The 22,802-nt window shown below is 44.6% G+C and overlaps 1 protein-coding gene across 1 annotated transcript; it reads right to left on the bottom strand.

Annotated features, from left to right (window-relative positions):
- Nucleotides 1-310: 310 nt before the first annotated feature.
- MUC13 (mucin 13, cell surface associated) lies at nt 311-22,113 on the bottom strand. Its single transcript, XM_090143354.1, has 26 exons — nt 21,874-22,113; nt 19,193-19,252; nt 18,799-18,858; nt 18,376-18,432; nt 17,620-17,679; nt 17,276-17,335; nt 16,549-16,605; nt 15,843-15,902; nt 15,499-15,558; nt 14,774-14,830; nt 14,066-14,125; nt 13,722-13,781; nt 12,996-13,052; nt 12,240-12,299; nt 11,867-11,926; nt 11,019-11,075; nt 10,507-10,626; nt 9,291-9,397; nt 8,607-8,665; nt 7,691-7,848; nt 6,491-6,616; nt 5,219-5,327; nt 4,246-4,283; nt 2,893-2,980; nt 1,949-2,150; nt 311-1,197 (listed from the first exon to the last, which is right to left on the bottom strand). Exons 1-26 carry the CDS (start codon nt 21,929-21,931, stop codon nt 1,150-1,152), a joined length of 1,998 nt encoding a protein of 665 aa, XP_089999480.1. The 5' UTR covers nt 21,932-22,113; the 3' UTR covers nt 311-1,149.
- Nucleotides 22,114-22,802: the final 689 nt, after the last annotated feature.

The following is a 22,802-nucleotide window of genomic DNA, read 5'->3' as shown; positions in this document are numbered from 1 at the left end:
AAACTTGCCCCTTTCTCACCAGGCTACTTGTAAAGTTGTAACTTGCACAGGTTCCAGCCTAAAATAGTTTTTGCACTTGCAAATAACACCACTGGGCAGCAATATAAGAAAGCCTTCATACAGAGGAATGATAATATTTAATAGGAAATATTAACATGCATACATGGGGAAAAAAAAAAACAACAACCATAAAACATGAGATTAAATGATGCTTTAAATGAATATAATCTATAAATATATGTACATTTTTGGACATTATATTCTATATATATATATATATATATATATAAAGAAGTGCCAAACCAGTCAACAGATGATGCACATGTATGCTCCATGAAATGTGGATTTTTTAACATAATTATGAAGTAATGAAAAAGAAAGATTTAAGATGATTCCATCTAATCTTACAGATTGAAAGAGGGGAAAAAGTGCCAATGCTTTTCACAGCAGCTGAGAATGTAAAATCAACGTATTTGCATGAGATGGAGAACAAACAGTGCTTGTTTGAAGATAATGGTTTCTGGAGTTGTATTGGGAAGGAAGACCACCTAAGAGGTCAGACAGGGCTGTCTCTCACAACAGGTGCCAGCAGAGATCTGAACTGAATGCTTTCAGATAGGAAATAATGGGGGGCTGAGGAAGGGAGAAAGACTGATATAGTAAAGAGAACAACATTAGGTCCTCACAAACAAAAGTTTTTATACTGTTTGATGTGCCTCTGCCTGAAGTAAGTGAGAACAAGTGGCAAATCTCTGGCAGCTGATATTTTCAGCATCACACATACTGCACAGACCATCTTTCAGAAAAACTGAAACACAGCTGGGTTAAAATCCTGGTATCTTGTCTACATTCACTTTTTTTGCCAACACACTGGTCTATTGAGAGTTCATAGGAATGACCACAAGACCCTTTTAGCTTTTTGAAAGTCTCCTTCTCCCTACACTCTGCTTTATTTTTATTTTCCCTTATTTCAAAGAGTTACTGCCCTCCTCCTTCTAGTGGGGTCTTCTTTTAGAAAATCTTCAGAATCTTGTACTACGGACTCTTTTGTCTCTGCTGATGAAATCACTGCTGGTAAGAGGCTGTGAAGCTCTTTAGTCTGAGCCAGTGTTGTGGTTGTCGTCCATCCTTCTACTACTGGCCGCTCAGTTATCTGCGTTGCAACCGAAAGCCCTCAGGCTGCCGCGATATTTCATACTAGAGAAAAAAAGAGTTGTTCTTGGTCAGAAAGCTTCTTCCTCATAATAGTTCAGGAAGTATCACACAGCATATGGTGACCCTCTTTCTAAACCCTCATGGAAAACCAGATGTATATACAGACAGACTTTCGTCAGTGAAAATTTGATATCTTTGGAAAGCTAGAAAAGCCCAAATCCATGTGAATCTGATCAATTAACTATATAGATGCTCATTTATTTTATTTTTTTCATTGGTAGCTTTTTAAAAGCTCTCTTTTAAACTCTTTTAAGTTCTTTACAGAGAGAGTGGTGAGGTGTTGGAACAGGCTGCCTAGAGAGGTTGTGGATGCCCCGTTCCTAGAGGTGTTCAAAGCCAGATTGGATAGGGCTCTGGGCAGCCTGGTCTAGTATTAGATGGGAAGGTTGGTGGCCCTGCATGTGGCAGGGGGGTTGGAGATTCATGATCCTTGAGGTCCCTTCCAAACCTGGCCATTCTGTGATTTTGTGAACATCAGGTTTCTTGCTTCTATTGTGGTCCCATGACACAGCAGACCTGTGAGCAGCCAGACTCTTTTAACCCTTGCTTTTCACATGTGCCTCCCATGATTCAAGAATGACCTCAAGGGTTTTAAAAAAGTCTTCATGAGATGTGTGCTATCTTTATAATAGAGAGGATGGACAAGAGTGGAGCTTTAGTTCTGGCAACATCAGTAGCCCACAGCATTACAGTTCAGGAACACAGTTCCTGTAGGCCTGTGTGAAACACTTACCAAATCATCATAATCCTTCTCCACAAAGTCACCTCTGTTTGAGGAATGCACCTCGTAAGGGTTGTTTGGCTGATACCCTGGGTTCGCATGGCCAGAAGTGGTCTGGACCCTGGGGAAGATCCTGGTCTCCTCAGAGGTATTTGAGTTGGAATTTCTTGGCTTTATCAACCTCTTTTTCTCTGGATCATGACTGTGCTTGGCTCTTCAAGAGGAAATAAAAGAAGAAAGGAATCTTTACCTATTCAGTTGCCCCTTCCACCTTGTTTTGAATGCCCAGTCCTGTTCTAAAACATGCCCTGGATTTTTCTATCATACATATTGTAAAACACCTAGTTGTCAGTGACAGAGTGCAAAGATTGCCATCTCTTATCACAGAGGGGATAAGCTGCAAAGAGAGACAGAGGAGAACACTGATCTCTTCCATCTGATTGATGGAGGTTCCTTGATCACCACTAGCCCTAATTGACTGTTGAGAGGAGGAAACAAGACATCCTTTACATCCAGTTTAGAAAAGCTGCCTTCCTACCTGCAGCTGAAGCTTCAAGCTCAAATTATGAATTTGAATTGCCAATAATCACAAGCCCATATCTCACACATAAACTCAGCACTAGCTTGTGCACCTGCTGGTGACCTATGCCTGCTATGGATGACCTAATGCCACAAGGCTATGAGGCCTTTTGGGAATTCTTACCTGGAAATCACTGAAAGGAAAGGCAGGGAAGGTGTTGAAGCTTGAATGGTTTGATTCACAGAAAAAGAATAAATAATTCTGGGGAGAGTACATGGATGAAAGCATATCCTATTGGCTGCATGACTTAGATGAACTGGTCTGCCCAGCTAGGCATGCAACCACATTTGCAGCCCTGACCTTTCTAATTTTCTCCTTTGTTCTCTAGGAACATGCAGCAATGGAGCTTCCATTCAGTTGTCAGAAATACTCTTACCTTACTGAAACAATTGAGACTGCTGCCACTAAACACAAGATAATGGCTCCAAACACTGTGCCCACTATTATAAGGATGAGTTCTTTATCTGAAAAAAAACAAAGAAAAACCAATTGAGAATTCATGGCAAATACTGAAGACCGAGTCCTGTTTCTCTCCCCTTGCAATTAAAGAATGAAAAAAAAGATGTTATTCATTCCAAGCTTCCTGATGCTGCCTTAGTACAGCTGTCCATGTGGACAAAGAATGCATGTGTGCAGCAGATGCACAACGTTAAACCAACAACTGTGCCATGACCAGCAGAGCAATCTGGCACATTCAATCACAGCGGGGGCATACAAGAAGACAACAGGGAGCACACTTTCTCCAAAGAATGTTGTGCCAGACACAGGTGTAACGTATCCTTGATTACTGCTCAGCAAACATTAGTGCACGCCAAGTGCTACATGAGGAAGGCTGGGTTATTCATGGAGTTTATTACTAAAGGGTCTTAAATCTGTGTTTGAATTCCCATTGTGTGTGCTGATTTTCTACATATGTAGTATTTTAATCTGCTTTACGAAAAAGGCATGAAGATTTCCAAAGCTTTGTCAGAGAACACATGTTCCATGGGATTATAATATCCTTCCTGTCAAACATTTATACCTGGTGAGTTACTCTGTGCTGTACTATACCATTAGCCAATCTACAACATTTTTAGGCATAAAACAAAGACTTGAAGATATCATACCTGCAAAGACAGGGATGTTAAACATTTACTAGTTTAAGGATGCAGCAGTGTAAGAATCTGCCAAGAGGCAGCACGAGGATATACTTTCTCCTTAAAAAAATACCAAGTCACTGTGGAAGCAAAGAACCACAAACACTTGCTTTTCAATCTGCCTTTGACTGTGATAGATGCTCTGAGGTTAGGCACATGTAAATACTAGCTGGGATGAAAGATGTCCTAATTTATAAAACAGAGAGTCTATGGAAGGTGCAGAGAACAGCTGTAAAATAGACCTGGTAAATGGAAAAAGCTTTGGTAGTCCAGTCTGGTTTGCTTGTCCCATTTTTTATGATACAGATGGGGCCATCTTACCAGCATAGGATACTAGATGCTATGCAGTGCTTGCAAGCTAAAGCACAAACAAGAACCAGCTTTGCAAATACCCTGTGTTTTACTAAAAGCTATTGGGCTTAATGCAGATCTCATTAGAGAAAATGCTGCTGTCTCTCTGAACATGAGATTCAAGGAATTATCCTTCCAAGCAACAATGGAATTTTACTAATCTTTTTCAAGGCTGCTACTTGTCATTTTTGTTATCTTGGGCAGGTTAAACATTACTGGTTATTTTTCCATGCTGTACTTACTATTCTCACAGTTTTTTCCAGAGTAGCCCACTGGACACCTACATGAGGGGAAAAAAAAAGAAGATAATGTTGTTCAGCAGAGGATCACAAAACAATAGTGTATTTCCTCACATTATCAGAAATTTCAGCCATCACAAGGTGCAGCCATCACAGGCTTTATCTTTGACTCTATCTTAATATTAAATTGTTTTGTTTTTAGAGGAAAACAACCTGAGATTTTTCTGAATGATTTGTGAACTGCACGCCCAAAGTTTCAGGTTCTCATCCTGGAAGAGTGTTAAGAGGGACTCATTTCTCCAACGAACAAAGCCCTGCATTTCTATGCCACTTGGAACTGCAACCCACAGTGAAAAGCACAGGACTGAAGCTGGACTTCAGCAAAAAATGCCAAATTAACAGACCTGGGGAGTGAGGTGCCTCTGCCTATCATGGGAGCAGAGCCCAGCTGGTGACCTACTCAGCTTCACCAGCAAACAACACTGCTCTGTTCGGATCCTGAGCTGCCAGCAATACTCATGGGGGGAAAAACAAGATGAAATCACATAGGCCTGAAACTTATCAGGGAGCAGAATCCCCACTGGTACCAGGGGAAATTTTCCAGGGATTTAAGGCAATTCTTGCACTACTGCTTGTTGCTTTCTGTATGCTTCAGAGTAGCAGTTCCTGTGGCTCAGTTACTTAAGAAGGAATAGTGTATATTTATGAAGTATTCCACAAAATGAGTGTGAGGTCCTCCTTGACTTTGCTCTAAGGTATTAAAGGTGCATGCCAACAAACCACCATAACCTGTGATACTGTGGAGTAACTAAACCATTAAACCACCGTAACCTGTGATACTGTGGGGATCTGAACCCCTGTTAATCACCTCAGCTGCAGGTAGATCTTCTAGACTGAGGATAAGCCTGTTTTAGCTGTTCTTCTTTTCTATCTTTACCATGAATGCAGGAACATGAGGGAAAAGCTGAATACTCACCTTACACATTTTTCACCCTCTTTTTTGAAGTTATCCAGGCATTTGCAGTCTGGAGTGTCACTTTGTCTATCACAGAACTTGTTTTCTTCTGCTGTACAGTTCGCGCAATCTGTATTATCAGAAGGAAAAACACTGAGTAAATTGAATATAGCCCTGCAAAAATCAACCTTGTAGAGCACATTTTGGAAGCATTTCTATTTTCTCATCGTATATAAAATCTGGGGCAATTTTCAGAGACACCCCTCTCCTCTTTTTCTCTTTTTTTCTTTCCCATCAAGGTAGATGCACACGCAATTTTGTTGTGCATCAAAGCACCAGCACAGCCTTTTTAGGGTTATATGTATGTAGAGCAGAATCTGAAATATTAAAGCACAAAATTAGAAGTAAATAGCCCTTGCTCAAAACATCTAGGTTCATAGTTCAGAACTGGAATCTCGCTGAGTTGCATCTTATATTGGCAATCCAATAATCCTGCAGGTTGACATCACAGCATATGATCTATACAGCAAAAGATCTAAATGGGTCACGTGTAGACAAGTTAGGAGTCAAAGGCCCACACCACACAGCATCTCTCTGGTCTTTATTGAAGCCAGCTTTTATGATTTTATCATGAGTGTTTGCAACAGGTTTTTTTCTTAAAACATCATACCTGAAGTGTGAATTTTATTTTTCGTAACTAGAAAATGAGAGCACATCTCAGTGTATAGAGAATTGCCAAAATATAAACATAGTACTATTTAAAAATTTCAAACCAGCAATCAAATAAAAACTCAACAATTTGCAGTTCCTAAAATAATAATTCTGCAAAAATCTGTCTAAGCAAAGGTAATGCACTCCTAGAACCAATGAGGGACAGATCAGTTACAGATCACTACACTGAAGCATTAGATTTCCACTTCTGTCAGCATGCTCAGGTAGCTTTTTTTTTCCAAAGTACATCCTATCAGAGTAGGCTGAGAACATAAGATTCAGTTTATTCTACTCTTTCTCCACTTAGATGTCAATTCTTATCAAGAGTTCAATGATGCATATATATAGTTATCTACTCACTAATTCCAGTGATGACTTTCTCAAGCCTTAGTGATTTGCTCTGTTGGAACAGAATTTTGGATGTGTTCCAAATGAAAAGTGGGCATGTGTTTTTACAGTTTGCTTAATAAGACACACATCCCCTGATTTTTAGAGCTCAGCACATTTGAGAGTTGAGAAAGACAGAGACAGAGGATGACCAGGTCCGATTTTCATGGATAGATAAAGTAACACAGCACTTACCTGAACAAGAATATGTATCCCACTGTGTCTTTGTGAAATCTGCTTTGCATACACATGCTGGATATCCATCATCTTCACATGTTGTGGTTGTGTCATCACATGGATAAACAGCACATTGGGGTGCATCTTTAAAAGAGAAGCAATCAGGAAGCAACTTGGGCACTAGTAATATCCTTTCATAAAAAGCAGGGAACTCGCTTAGTAAATCATCAATCAATTTTTTAGTAGTTCTGAAGAAAAAAAAATCCTAATCCCTTTCTGGGACAATACTGCAGTCGGCTGGAACAATCCTTTCCTTTCCCTTGCTCTTTGGTGAAGGTCCTGTTTCCATCACATCTTCATACACATTATTTGTCAGCCTGCTACAACTTCCTGCCCTGTCCTCCGGGAAGAGAAATTCTACCCACAAGCTCACATTTGGAGCAATACTTTTCTGACTTGCCTTAAAAGTGTATATATATATATAAAATCAGTGGGTACACAGTGGAGTGCTGGTGCTTTGTGAGTTGTCAGGTGCTTCTCATTCTCCCTCATGCTTGGGATACATGAAATGTCGTGGCTCAGGTGGATACAGTCACCTTGGAGTCCAAACTCCAGCTAGACACCATGAACTGCACTCATTTAATTATTAGCTATGCCTTTTGTGAAGGCTACTTTAAAATAGGAGCATGTTAGACAATGGAAGACGTGAAAAACTATGCATTTACAAAAATGTTCTCCAAGTACTACACTTCTTTGTAGTGAAAGATATTGTTTTAGCATCATCTAGTTGAGTAGCTTATCAATAAAGGCTCAATTCAATTAACTACAGAAGAATGTCTAAAAAAATTTTCATCCTGTTCCAACAACAAAACATTGGCTTATTCTGAGAAGTAAAATCTATGTCTGTGAATATTTTGTCCGGTTTTTATTTTCCAGAAACTTAGTGCTCAGCAAGCTACAGTCAACATGAAATTGCTTATTTAGGAATAATTAATTTTCTCCACATGCCCACACAGGGGGTAGAAAGCTTTGGTAAGACTAAAAAGCCCAGCACTGGATGTTTGAGTCTACAACATCACTTAAGTTTGGATGCTTAGCTCCTTAAAATCCACGAAACTTACGCTCTGATGGGCTTTGCTGCATACAGAAGTGTTGTTACCAATTTTTAAGATAGGAACCTCTGTGTCTACCTTACGTCCACAGTTAGGAATTACGTACTTGTGTAGCCACTCACGTAGTTCAAATTTCCTGCTGCTGTCTCTATTGCTTTCTCAACTTTAGCATCAGTCTCAGTTGTGTTAGCTGTGAAGATGTTCATCACTGTTACAGTCACTGGATTATTAACACTTCTGGTGCTTGTATCATCTGCTGTATAACTGAGAAGTACAGAAAGCATCATTTTAAAGTCTCATACAGCACATATGGATAGCAAATTACACGCAAAGACAACAGCAGATTTCTTTCTCTCATCCCATAATGTGGGTAGTTGCTAAGACACCTGAAAATGAGTTCAATCCTTGCTCATGAATCCATTAGTGGCCATCCTCCTTTACATCCAAATGTAAGAGACTCATGTAAGTAAAAGCTGCTGAATTTAATGATAACAACATAGCTCCTTGGTGTGCTGTTTGGCTGAAATTAATGTTTTTATACTGGGTTAGCCTCAAAGCATTTGCAGTGTGGAGGACTTCATCCACTAGATCCCAAGTTTTGCATGGTCTTATCAGCCTGTGGTGTCATCCAGAACATACTTGGAGAACTCATCCTGAAACACGGGGAGGATAATTCATGGTATGTCTGCAATGAAGTCAGAAGGGCCAGATAACACAGGGACAAACTGTGCAGTTATTGGCACAGTGCTGTATTCTATGTAGTGTTAAACGTGGAAGATCCTCTGTGGAACTGTCTCAGCCAGCCCACTGCACACACCTATTGGAAATCTATAGGGTAAAAAGTGGGGCAGGAATTTTAAAAATACCAAATGAATGGCCTCATTTAATGGGAATCAGACAGCACTCAGTCCAACCCATATCTTTTCTTTGCCAAAGTAATCCACTGGCAGATAAATAAATGGAAGCACACAAAGCAAACTTCACATACTGTGGAAAAAACACTTGGTAAGCGACAAACTTACTTAACTTTCACGATGATGGTCTGCATGTAGTCAGGCATACTTTCAAAAGCTGTTTCAAACTATAAAAGATAAATGAATATCATCAGCTCCCTGGCAGAGGTGCACACCTCTTCTTTCTTAATTTGAAAAAATGACCTCATATCAGCAGAGCAGTGTGAATTAAACAGTTCATCCTACTTCTCCAGGAAACCTCCTGCAAGAACTTATCTATAATCATAGAATCCTCAACATGTGTAATATCCATTTCATTAATGTAATTCTGTTAATTAATACTGTTTTGCTTATAGAAAGGGTTATCACTTAGGTATTTAACAGCAGATAACAGAAACTAAACAGTTTGAAAAACTTTGCTTCACCCAGTGGTTTCTGGAGAGTGAATTGCTAAAGATACAGAACAATTTATATGAGGGCTTCCCAAGAGAAATGGCACTGAAAACGCAGGTATTGCTTGACCTCAGGTACATCCCTTTACTTCAACAAGAACCATACCTGGAGTTATCTGAGGGCAAAATTTAACTATTTCATGAATAAGCCTAAGCCAGTGTGAAATATTCTTTGAAAGAAAATTTATCAAGGAGAACTACCTTAGGCTCCACATTAAAGGCTGCTTGTATTCCCTCTGTCTGTACAACATTCAGAAAAACATTAAATACGCAGAAAAGTTTAAAAAATAAAGTCACTTACAAATTGTGTTATGTTTTGGAACATCTTTTCATACTCCATTGAATTTACATCACCAATATCACTACTCAATGTTTGTGCCAGTGTAATGATACCTGGGAATACCTTCCCTGCAAATAATAAATAAATAAATAAATAAATAAATAAATAAATAAATATTAATTAGAAAGCATTCAATAATTTGGATTTCATCTTAGGATTTTCCAGCCTTCAGAGATTAAGAAATACAGTGCAGAAATCAATATTTGCAGTTTTTCATATGTTCACAGAGGAACTGCTATGGAACAAATGTTTGCTCAATCAGTTCAGCAACATTTTGATACGTACTCTGGCCCCCTGAGAAGTAAGCAGGATCCTGGTCTCGACCATAGAATCATTAGAGTTGGAAGGGACCATTAAAGCCATCTGGTCCAACTCACTGCAGTGAAGAGGGACACCTACAACTCAACCATGTGCTCAGAGCCCAGTCCAACCAAACCTTGAACATCACAAAGGATAGGGCATCTACCACCTCTCTGAGCAACCTGTTCCAAACTGGCAGGACTTCAAAATTGAATTGTATTAAACTATAAGCATGGCCCAAAGCTAACAAAACACTCTGAGGTGTTATGGCTTTTAGCAAGTCAGATACGTACATTAAAGACTTGAAACCTGCAGCCACAGCCACTAAGCAGCTAACATGGTTCACCATATTTAAAAAGGCAATTCAGGATCTATCTCCTTCTTTAGGCTCACAAGTAAATTTGGAAATCCTGCCTGCTGGCTTTTACATAAGAAGCCTCATTTGCTCACGTGCTTGCACTTAACAGCATCTCAGTTGCGTTTCAACAGGACGCTGAGGGATGTTTAGAAAGACGAAAAATCAAGCCAGCTATTTGGAGGTCTGCAGAGGCTTGGGCTTTTATAAATCTTGGCCATAAATACTGATATCAGGGCTACATTTTCATTTCTTTCCCACTTTTCACGTATTTTAATCTCCAGAATGCCTGCTTCTTTTCCTTGCACATTAACCTCTTTGATTGTTACCTGTTTGTGAGATAACAATCTAGGTCATTGTAGCAGTGGCTGTCTGCAAAGTAAGGCATTATTCAGCAGTTACTTTCCCAGACTGATTATGTTTTCGGTTATAACATCAGAAAAAGTCACACAGGAAGAAAATTTCACCAAAGCAGTTATCTGTGAAATACCAAAAAATACAGATTACCATCCTGCAACTCACCTGCGTAACAATTTTTGCTGTAGTAGTAGAATCCATACGGGCACTGGCATATATATGTGGTATTCAGAGAGACACATGTAGACAATCTGCTTCCACAAGAACTGGGTTTGCATAACTCCTCTGATACAAAGATCAAAGATGTTGATGTCAGAATTTGTACAAAACTGCAATAGTCAGCAGATGCAGGCCATTAAACAGTACAGGTCTCATTCTAAAGGAAACTACCAGGATGCTTTGAAGAGGGCAAATGCAACAGCACTACTCACTGCTCAGATGCAATCGCTAGCCACATCAGGCCAAGGCAGAAAAGGAGGGATCAAGTATGTGGCAGCGTGCAAACCAGCACTGCCCAAGAACTCTCCTGAGCCTGGACTCCAGCCTAGCACGTCTGTGGTTTCTATTCAGCAAAACCCGGGACTTTTACATTTCCCCACAAGGATAGCACATTACTACCAATTTTAGTTGCACTCGCAGGGCAAACTGGGCCAGGTCACCAACATACACATCCTTACCCAGTGTTGGAGTTGCAGAAGTGGTAGAAGTTTCCCAAGTTGTTGTAGATGTATGTCCTGATGAAAGGAAAAAAACAGACATGGTAGGACTATTCCATGTTATGGGCAGGAAATCCCTTCAGGAACCATTTTGTTTTCAGGACAATCTCAATTAGATAAAGAGTTGACTTGAGTGTGGCCCAATAGATCAGCCACAGGCAACCATGCACTACCTTGCTCCATGAACCACAGCATTAACACGCCTGCACTTCTTCAATACAACTCTTGGAGAACCACAGTGTTTTCAGGAGCACCTCAGATTCAATAAGGAGGACATGGGCATGGGGTTGAATGGACCAGCTCAGGGAAATCTTGCACATCGTTTGAGCTATCCATGCCTTTCTGCCTCTGTACTGAAAGGGGTTGTGGAACCCTTTCCACAGATCCTTGAGCTCAGACACCATCCACACAAAGGGACAGCATCCCGTTCAGCTCAGCTGCACTCAATTCTACTCCTTCAGAGTGCATGATGTTCTGCATGTCCAGTACCAGCTGACAGAGCTGGCAAGATCACCCAGCTCCTGATGATGGCCTGCTCTGCAGTACTATGTAGAAGTAGTCCACAACACCTACATCTGTAACTGCATGTACATACTAAAAAGACATGGCATGGGGCCTGACCAGGGAGGACAAGTCCCTACCTCCTTCCCTGACCATGCTCCAAAGAACCACAGCAACAACTCCCTGCAGTTACTCACAAGGGCGTGCCCTCTGGACAGGGGGACACAGTGCTGCCTCTGGCCTCTGCCGTTCCTAGAAATGGTCTAACCCTCTCGTAAAGGGCTGATGAAGGGACTTTTCATAATTACCTGGAGTTGCTGATGAAGAATTGTCGGCAGTAGTGTTCTCAGTTGTTGTCGATACGTTTCCTGAAGACGGAGAGAGACATGAGAGCAATACTTTGTGTTGGGGGCAGGAAATCTCTTAAGGAACCATTTTGTTTTCAGGACAACCTCAGATTAGATATGGAGTGGAGCTGTGCGTGGCCGAAGGACACCAAGATATGGAGTGGAGCTGTGCGTGGACCAGCCCTGGACACCCTGCAGTGCCTTGCTCCAAGGAACCACAGCAACAACTCCCTGCAATTCTTCACTAAGCTTTTACCACAGGTTCTCTCTGTGCAATGCCAGGAACTGAGTAACTCCCTCCTAAGGGTGTACCAGTGGGCTTTCCCATCCTTACCATCTGTTGTTAGTACTGTAGTGATGGTAGAACTGCTCCCAGTTGTTGCAGGTGTGGTAGCTGAGGAAGGGAAAAGAAGAGACATGGTAGCCATGATTAGTGTTGTGTGAAAGAAAACCCTTGGGGCACAACTGTGTGTTCAGGAGCACCTCGGATTCAATGAGGAGGACATCGGTGTGGGGTTGAGTGGGCCAGGAAAGGGAAGCCTTGCACAGCCTGTGGGCTGTCCGTGGTCTGGCTGCCTCTGTACTGCAATGGGGTCTGGGTTCCCTCCAGCAGATCCCTGAGCTCGGGCACCTTCCCCACAGAGGCACTGCTCCCCACCCTGCTCAGCTGCATTCACTGGCCACATCAGCTCCACTCAGTGGCACACGTCTCTCCCTGCAGAACAGCTCCCCACATTTAGCCTGGCAGCTCTGAGCAGTCAGTGCTGTCTGACAGAGCAGTATGAGGGCACCCACCAGTGGTGCAATCCCTGCATGCACTTTAGCCCTGCGAGAGCACATCTTCCTCCCGAGATTACTGATGGGAGTCTCTGTGACAACCACAGTCCTTTCAGGTACTGGGCAGCTGTTGGGAGAACTACCATCCGGTGGGATGGATGAGCTTGACACCTTCCCCATGGAGGTAGAGAAATAGCATCTCTACCCGGGCAGGGGAACACACCACTGCCTCTGTGGGCTCTGGAGCTCCTTGCTCTGGAAAACACAAAACAGTCCTCATCTACGCACTCCTGGAGGGACTGTCCATCCTTACCTGTTGGTGGTGTTTCAGATGTGGGAGAAGTTTCCACAGTTGTCGCAGATGAGCTTTCTGATGAAGGGAAAATAAGAGATGTAGTATCACTAATTAGGATTGCATGGAACACAGGTTTGGGGACCCACTGGGTATGGAGTGGCTGTGCATGTCATTGTACAGCAGTCTGCCAATAGGTTGCCCATAGCACTGATATCTCTTCAGACTTACTCGCCCATTCTCACTTCCCTCCAACGTCCAGTCTTGAGCATGTAACCCAGAAGTACATGGCATTTTCTCAAGCTCTGCTGCACTCACTGGTCATAGCCAGCTCAGTCACCAACACATGCATACCTCCCCAAACCAAAGATTCTCCCCCTTCAAAATGCATCATGTTCTGCATGGCCCGTACCAGCTGACAGAGCTGGCAAGGACACCCAGCAGCCCGTGATTGTGCTCCCCATGATGGCCTGCTCTGCAGTACTAGGCAGAAGCAGTCCAGCAGCATCTGTGCCAGCATGGCAAAGATGTCCAACTGAAGATATGGCTTGGGGTCTGACCAGGGAGGACAAGTCCCTACCTCCTTCCCTGACCATGCTCCAAAGAACCACAGCAACAACTCCCTGCAGTTCCTCACAAGGGCGTGCCCTCTGGACAGGGGGACACAGTGCTGCCTCTGGCCTCTGCAGCACCTGAAATGGTGTAACCCTGTCCTAAAGGGCTGATGAAGGGACTTTTCATAATTACCTGGTGTTGCTGATGAAGAATTGTCGGCAGTAGTGTTCTCAGTTGTTGTCGATACGTTTCCTGAAGACGGAGAGAGACATGAGAGCAATACTTTGTGTTGGGGGCAGGAAATCTCTTGAGGAACCATTTTGTTTCCAGGACAACCTCAGATTAGATATGGAGTGGAGCTGTGCGTGGACCAGTGGACCAGCCCTGGGCAGCCCTGCAGTGCCTTGCTCCAAGGAACCACAGCAACAACTCCCTGCAATTCTTCACTAAGCTTTTACCACAGGTTCTCTCTGTGCAATGCCAGGAACCGAGTAACTCCCTCCTAAGGGTGTACCAGTGGGCTTTCCCATCCTTACCATCTGTTGTTAGTACTGTAGTGATGGTAGAACTGCTCCCAGTTGTTGCAGGTGTGGTAGCTGAGGAAGGGAAAAGAAGAGACATGGTAGCCATGATTAGTGTTGTGTGAAAGAAAACCCTTGGGGCACAACTGTGTGTTCAGGAGCACCTCGGATTCAATGAGGAGGACATCGGTGTGGGGTTGAGTGGGCCAGGAAAGGGAAGCCTTGCACAGCCTGTGGGCTGTCTGTGGTCTGGCTGCCTCTGTACTGCAATGGGGTCTGGGTTCCCTCCAGCAGATCCCTGAGCTCGGGCACCTTCCCCACAAAGGCACTGCTCCCCACCCTGCTCAGCTGCATTCACTGGCCACATCAGCTCCACTCAGTGGCACACGTCTCTCCCTGCAGAACAGCTCCCCACATTTAGCCTGGCAGCTCTGAGCAGTCAGTGCTGTCTGACAGAGCAGTATGAGGGCACCCACCAGTGGTGCATTCCCTGCATGCACTCTAGCCCTGAGAGAGCACATCTTCCTCCCGAGATTACTGATGGGAGTCTCTGTGACAACCACAGTCCTTTCAGGTACTGGGCAGCTGTTGGGAGAACTCCCATCCATCTCTACCCGGGCAGGGGAACACACCACTGCCTCTGTGGGTTCTGGAGCTCCTTGCACAGGAAAAGATGAAAACAGTCCTCATCTACGCGCTCCTGGAGGGACTGTCCATCCTTACCTGTTGGTGGTGTTTCAGATGTGGGAGAAGTTTCCACAGTTGTCGCAGATGAGCTTTCTGATGAGGGGGAAATAAGAGATGTAGTATCACTAATTAGGATTGCATGGAACACAGGTCTTGGGGACCCACTGGGTACGGAGTTGCTGCGCATGTCATTGTACAGCAGTCTGCCAATAGGTTGCCCATAGCACTGATATCTCTTCAGACTTACTCGCCCATTCTCACTTCCCTCCAACGTCCAGTCTTGAGCATGAAACCCAGAAGTACATGCATTTTCTCAAGCTCTGCTACACTCACTGGCCATAGCCAGCTCAGTCACCAACACATGCATACCTCCCCAGACCAAAGATTCTCCCCCTTCAAAGTGCATCATGTTCTGCATGGCCCGTACCAGCTGACAGAGCTGGAAGGACACCCAGCAGCCCGTGATTGTGCTCCCCATGATGGCCTGCTCTGCAGTACTAGGCAGAAGCAGTCCAGCAGCATCTGTGCCAGGATGGCAAAGATGTCCAACTAAAGATATGGCTTGGGGTCTGACCAGGGAGGACAAGTCCCTACCTCCTTCCCTGACCATGCTCCAAAGAACCACAGCAACAACTCCCTGCAGTTCCTCACAAGGGCGTGCCCTCTGGACAGGGGGACACAGTGCTGCCTCTGGCCTCTGCAGCACCTGAAATGGTGTAACCCTGTCCTAAAGGGCTGATGAAGGGACTTTTCATAATTACCTGGTGTTGCTGATGAAGAATTGTCGGCAGTAGTGTTCTCAGTTGTTGTCGATACGTTTCCTGAAGACGGAGAGAGACATGAGAGCAATACTTTGTGTTGGGGGCAGGAAATCTCTTGAGGAACCATTTTGTTTCCAGGACAACCTCAGATTAGATATGGAGTGGAGCTGTGCGTGGCCCTGTGGACCAGCCCTGGGCAGCCCTGCAGTGCCTTGCTCCAAGGAACCACAGCAACAACTCCCTGCAATTCTTCACTAAGCTTTTACCACAGGTTAACTCTGTGCAATGCCAGGAACCGAGTAACTCCCTCCTAAGGGTGCACCAGTGGGCTTTCCCATCCTTACCATCTGTTGTTTGTACTGTAGTGATGGTAGAACTGCTCCCAGTTGTTGCAGGTGTGGTAGCTGAGGAAGGGAAAAGAAGAGACATGGTAGCCATGCTTAGTGTTGTGTGAAAGAAAACCCTTGGGGCACAACTGAGTGTTCAGGAGCACCTCGGATTCAATGAGGAGGACATCGGTGTGGGGTTGAGTGGGCCAGGAAAGGGAAGCCTTGCACAGCCTGTGGGCTGTCCATGGTCCGGCTGCCTCTGTACTGCAATGGGGTCTGGGTTCCCTCCAGCAGATCCCTGAGCTCGGGCACCTTCCCCACAGAGGCACTGCTCCCCACCCTGCTCAGCTGCATTCACTGGCCACATCAGCTCCACTCAGTGGCACACGTCTCTCCCTGCAGAACAGCTCCCCACATTTAGCCTGGCAGCTCTGAGCAGTCAGTGCTGTCTGACAGAGCAGGATGAGGGCACCCACCAGTGGTGCATTCCCTGCATGCACTCTAGCCCTGCGAGAGCACATCTTCCTCCCGAGATTACTGATGGGAGTCTCTGCGACAACCACAGTCCTTTCAGGTACTGGGCAGCTGTTGGGAGAACTCCCATCCATCTCTACCCGGGCAGGGGAACACACCACTGCCTCTGTGGGTTTGGAGCTCCTTGCTCTGGAAAACACAAAACAGTCCTCATCTACGCGCTCCTGGACGGACTGTCCATCCTTACCTGTTGGTGGTGTTTCCGATGTGGGAGAAGTTTCCACAGTTGTCGCAGATGAGCTTTCTGATGAAGGGAAAATAAGAGATGTAGTATCACTAATTAGGATTGCATGGAACACAGGTTTGGGAACCCACTGGGTACGGAGTTGCTGCGCATGTCATTGTACAGCAGTCTGCCAATAGGTTGCCCATAGCACTGATATCTCTTCAGACTTACTCGCCCATTCTCACTTCCCTCCAACGTCCAGTCTTGAGCATGTAACCCAGAAGTACATGGCATTTTCTCAAGCTCTGCTACACTCACTGGTCATAGCCAGCTCAGTCACCAACACATGCATACCTCCCCAAACCAAAGATTCTCCCCCTTCAAAGTGCATCATGTTCTGCATGGCCCGTACCAGCTGACAGAGCTGGCAAGGACACCCAGCAGCCCGTGATTGTGCTCCCCATGATGGCCTGCTCTGCAGTACTAGGCAGAAGCAGTCCAGCAGCATCTGTGCCAGCATGGCAAAGATGTCCAACTAAAGATATGGCTTGGGGTCTGACCAGGGAGGACAAGTCCCTACCTCCTTCCCTGACCATGCTCCAAAGAACCACAGCAACAACTCCCTGCAGTTCCTCACAAGGGCGTGCCCTCTGGACAGGGGGACACAGTGCTGCCTCTGGCCTCTGCAGCTCCTAGAAACGGTGTAACCCTGTCCTAAAGGGCCGATGAAGGGACTTTTCATAATTACCTGGTGTTGCTGATGAAGAATTGTCGGCAGTAGTGTTCTCAGTTGTTGTCGATACATCTCCTGAAGACGGAGAGAGACATGAGAGCAATACTTTGTGTTGGGGGCAGGAAATCTCTTGAGGAACCATTTTGTTTCCAGGACAACCTCAGATTAGATATGGAGTGGAGCGGTGCGTGGCCCAGTGGACCAGCCCTGGGCAGCCCTGCAGTGCCTTGCTCCAAGGAACCACAGCAACAACTCCCTGCAATTCTTCACTAAGCTTTTACCACAGGTTCTCTCTGTGCAATGCCAGGAACTGAGTAACTCCCTCCTAAGGGTGTACCAGTGGGCTTTCCCATCCTTACCATCTGTTGTTTGTACTGTAGTGATGGTAGAACTGCTCCCAGTTGTTGCAGGTGTGGTAGCTGAGGAAGGGAAAAGAAGAGACATGGTAGCCATGCTTAGTGTTGTGTGAAAGAAAACCCTTGGGGCACAACTGTGTGTTCAGGAGCACCTCGGATTCAATGAGGAGGACATCGGTGTGGGGTTGAGTGGGCCAGGAAAGGGAAGCCTTGCACAGCCTGTGGGCTGTCCATGGTCCGGCTGCCTCTGTACTGCAATGGGGTCTGGGTTCCCTTCAGCAGATCCCTGAGCTCGGGCACCTTCCCCACAAAGGCACTGCTCCCCACCCTGCTCAGCTGCATTCACTGGCCACATCAGCTCCACTCAGTGGCACACGTCTCTCCCTGCAGAACAGCTCCCCACATTTAGCCTGGCAGCTCTGAGCAGTCAGTGCTGTCTGACAGAGCAGTATGAGGGCACCCACCAGTGGTGCATTCCCTGCATGCACTCTAGCCCTGAGAGAGCACATCTTCCTCCCGAGATTACTGATGGGAGTCTCTGCGACAACCACAGTCCTTTCAGGTACTGGGCAGCTGTTGGGAGAACTACCATCCGGTGGGATGGATGAGCTTGACACCTTCCCCATGGAGGTAGAGAAATAGCATCTCTACCCGGGCAGGGGAACACACCACTGCCTTTGTGGGTTCTGGAGCTCTTTGCTCTGGAAAACACAAAACAGTCCTCATCTACTCACTCCTGGAGGGACTGTCCATCCTTACCTGTTGATGATGTTACAGATGTGGTAGAAGTTTCCACAGTTGTCGCAGTTGAGCTTTCTAATGAAGGGAAAATAAGAGATGTAGTATCACTAATTAGGATTGCATGGAACACAGCAGCCCGTGATTGTGCTCCCCATGACAGCCTGGTCTGCAGTACTCTTTGGGAAGCATCACAGCAGCACCTGTGTCAGCATGGCAGGGATGTCAAGAAAAAAGATATGGCTTGGAGTTTGACCAGGGAGGACAAGTCCCTACCTCCTTCCCTGACCATGCTCCAAAGAACCACAGCAACAACTCCCTGCAGTTCCTCACAAGGGCGTGCCCTCTGGACAGGGGGACACAGTGCTGCCTCTGGCCTCTGCAGCTCCTAGAAACGGCGTAACCCTGTCCTAAAGGGCCGATGAAGGGACTTTTCATAATTACCTGGTGTTGCTGATGAAGAATGGTCGGCAGTAGTGTCCTCAGTTGTTGTCGATACGTTTCCTGAAGACGGAGAGAGACATGAGAGCAATACTTTGTGTTGGGGGCAGGAAATCTCTTGAGGAACCATTTTGTTTTAAGGACAATCTCAGATTAGATGAGGAGCGGACCTTTGCATGGCCCAGTTCACCAACCATGTGTAGCCCTGTATGTTTTGCTCCAAGAAGCAAGATGAGCTTTCTGATGAAGGGATGAGACATGGTAGCATTACTTTGTATTGCATTTATGAGACGTCTTTAGGAACCATTGTATATGAGTAAGGATGTGTGGGTTCTGGAGCACCTGAGACTGAGTCATCCCCTCCTAAAGCTCTGCCAGTGGGCTTTCCCATCCTTACCTTCTGTTGTTAGTACAGTAATGGTGGTAGTACTGCTCCCAGTTGTTGCAGGTGTGGTAGCTGAGAAAGGGAAAAGAAGAGACATGGTAGCCATGCTTAGTGTTGTGTGGAAGAAAACCCTTGGGGCACCACTGTGTGTTCCCAAGAACCTCAAATTAAATAAGGAAAGGACATGTACGGGATCTATTGTAGACTAGTCCTGCACTTATACTGTCCATGGCACTGATAGCTCTTTAGGCTGACATGCCCATATTCTGAGGCTTGTGCATCCTCCCCAGAAGCACATGCCATTCCCTCAAGCACATACTTGATGTCCACAGCTGGCCCAATTACCAGCACAGATGTGTCTCCAAAGGAATGTTCCCCCCACTTGCTCCAAGCAGGTTCTGCATGGCTAGCACTCTCTGGATCCTGTTCTGGATCTCACCTAAATCCACAAATATTACATTCACTGCAAGATAGATAGATATTTTTAAACTGAGGGACATGCTTTCTTGAGCCTCATTAAACATTCTTGATGGACTCTTTCAGAGCAGCAATGGAGAAATGGGTGTCTTTGCTAACACCATTCCCTCTCTGAAACAAATTCAGGTGTATATTGAAAGTAGTGTATTTCTGTTCATATAAGGCAAATTCTGCCAAATTATCATCATTGTAATGAAGATCCTTTTTCCAGGACTGCACTACTACCTAGTAATGATATTATGCATTATTTTTTTGTCTTTTTTTTTTCTTCTTGTTTGTCTGTCTTATATTGAAAGTAAAGAAAGCAACTTTACAACAGTCTTGCTGCTAAATTTGTGGTTGCAATGAACAGTTTGGATCACACGACCTAACTTCAGTCTGTTACTTAATAAATGCATTTAATCTGAGTTAACATCACACTCATAATTTAATCTGAATAGCATGAGCTGGAAGTCTCATATATTTGTGGCTAACACTCTTGGCACTAGCAAACTCTTATAGTTGGTATATTAAATACAATACTGCAAATAACACTAAATTATCAAAAGATGCTTGAAAAATAGGCCCCTCTCTTCAAAAGCTTTTGCAAGTTTTCAAAAATCCAAAAGAGAAGCAAATTTAATAAGCCTTTTTCTTCTCATCAATAAAGCTGACTTGGAAAAGGCTCATCAAAAAGGCAAGGCCTAAAGTAATCCATTAGTGTGCTCTGGGTGAAGAGGAAATGTGGTTTCTCAGTCCTGCAGGCAGAGTTTTGTTTCCTGGTCAATGTCAAGAAATGGACATTTTGTCTAAAACCATGATTCTGTGTTGTCCACATGCAAAGAGTTTGGAGCACTGTTCTAAACTTCCTTCTCAAAATCAATTTTACATCACTAATGTCTTTAGTCAACAACGTTTAGCTTTGTACAGTACCCTTTGGACTCAGGAAGAATCACATCTGTGTGACTGCAGAGCACATGAGCTGCACTTGGGCTTGGCAGAGGTAACGTAAGCAAAGGTGACTCTTTAATGGCCATATCTGCCCAACCCCAACCTTCTGCACCAGGAAACAGGATGTGTCATAGATTCAGGCATTTACCATGGACATAAAGGAATAGATCTTAAGATCCAGGTTATGAAATAGCAGACATTGGCTACCAAGCAGAGTAGGCCTTTGTGAGTGCTCTGCAAGTGGACACATCATACAAAGCTTTTACAGTGTTTGCATAGAATGAAATAGGTTTCTGGGCATGGACAACTTTAGGCAAAATCTATACAAGTCAATGGAAGGCTCCCATTGACTTTGGTACTTCTTAGGACAAGATCTTTCAGTCTTACTGTTGCTCTCCAAACAGAAAACCAACCAACTGCCAAACTTGAAGTCTTCTATGATTATAATTTATAAATCTGATTGTAGTATGTTGTAGATGTTGCTGTAAATATATATATTCACTCGCAGTAGGTAACAGACTCACTGCCATCTGTCCCCATCTCATGCACTCTTGGCAGCATTAGTGACAGTCTTAATTTGGCTCATATCTCTGTACAATTGTCCCTGAAGTAAATGGGATTTCCTGTCCTTTCACAGCTTCAAGTTGCCACCAAGCTCCTCCTACAGCTACTTTTACTTTTACAAACTCCCCTGCTACACTTGATCTGTCACTGAATATCAGATACTCTGACCTGTAACCACCAAAATTGTTACAGTGCTAGAAAAACAATTAGGCGCCCTATGGAATGATTCCTGCCCTGTCTTTGAATAGACCACAGGGCAACCCCTTGTTAATTAGCTTCAATAGGAGGGGAATGAATGCTCTGAGAGCCAGTTCAAGCAGTGCTGCTTTCCAGACTGATTGTTTAAGGAAACTCCGTCCGGAAGGGCAGCAGCAGCACACCTTTTCCTGGGTGCTGGGCTGGAACAGTCACATCTTTTGTGATGACTGTAATAGAGCTTGAATTACCTGGGTTTAGTGTGCAAGTCCTGAAAACTGCTCGTGGAATAGGCTGAATTAGATTAATCACAAGCCCCAGTGCTTTTGCATTGTTCCATGAACAAGGAAAACTGTTTTCTTGCAGTAACGTTTTTCATCACTAATTAATCAAAATCTAGATGTTCTGAATGGTGCGTGGCCACTGACTTCAGTCTCTCAGCAGCTGCTAAAAGCACTGAGTAATCCATTCACCGCAATAGAATAGCTGCCCAGACAAATCCCAAAACAGAAGATAGTTTTTCTTACCTTCTGAAAGGCTCAACACCAAGCAAAGCAGCACAGTGAAGAACATACAGCGTCCCATTGCTGCCTCTGCTGCTGCTGCTGCTGCTACTCCTCGCTAAACCTGAGATGAAGTGCTTTTCTTTTCCAGCGTCAGCTCATTTAAGGTCCCTGCCACAGGTAGGGAGTTCAGCCCCGAGCTGACGTCATGGTGGCAAGTGGCAAATGACAGATCCAAGCTGTTTTTTTCCTTCCTCCTCAAACTGGGAGGAGACTTCTGGACCCGCGGTATTCTTCCTGTAAGTTATAAACATTTGAGATCTGTTGACACAAGGAAGTTAATTAATGCTAAATACATTGACACAAACTGACACGACACTAGCTATCCCTGCCAGTTCAGCAAACACTTTCTGTGTAATTTAGGTGGAGGGTGCTGTGCAGTCTGTTCCTAAAGGGGAAAAAGCTATCCCATTCCAAAGCATGCTAAGGATGCACTTAGAGCAGAGTATCTGGGACATACATTGCCAGTGCAGACAAATTCTATGTCTCAGACTCCAAGCTCTCTATACTAAAAAGCAAAATTTAACACCAAAGCATCTCTTACTGCTCAGCAGGTAAAAAGCAAGAGAAAACACCTGCATCTTCAACATTAAAGGAACTGAGCTGGCTTTGGCTGCTTTGGGGGTGATTACAGCTGGTCTATTTGCCTACATTGTTGTGTGTTACGGGCTTGTTAAAGCGGTGTGGCAAAATAAGGGGGAACAGGGATGACAGTCAGCAGCTATTTGACTACCTGGGCAACAGCCCTCCTTTCTTAGGAGTAACTGTGTTTGTGCCTGGGAGACATTTGGAAACAGGAATGTTGAGGCTGGAACAGGGATCCTTCAGGAGGCCTGGAAATGGGAATTAGTGCAGGGGCCACAGAGCAACTAACACAGCCACAACTTGGGAAA

Source organism: Phasianus colchicus, chromosome 7 (genome assembly GCF_987193195.1).
Source record: "Phasianus colchicus chromosome 7, bPhaCol1.hap1.1, whole genome shotgun sequence".
Lineage (NCBI taxonomy): Eukaryota > Metazoa > Chordata > Aves > Galliformes > Phasianidae > Phasianus > Phasianus colchicus.
The sequence above is the reverse complement of the archived record's forward strand: the minus strand, read 5'-3'. Positions and strand labels throughout refer to the sequence as shown.

Bases quoted from the DNA above. Each gene is read 5' to 3' on its own strand.
- MUC13 (XM_090143354.1), bottom strand. From the start codon at position 21,931: ATGGGACGCTGTATGTTCTTCACTGTGCTGCTTTGCTTGGTGTTGAGC. The intron at 8,666-9,290 runs GTAAGTGACTTT...TATCTTTTATAG, and splicing joins TCCAAAACATAACACAATTT to TTTGAAACAGCTTTTGAAAG. The intron at 4,284-5,218 runs GTGAGTATTCAG...CCCCTCATGTAG, and splicing joins GAGGGTGAAAAATGTGTAAG to GTGTCCAGTGGGCTACTCTG.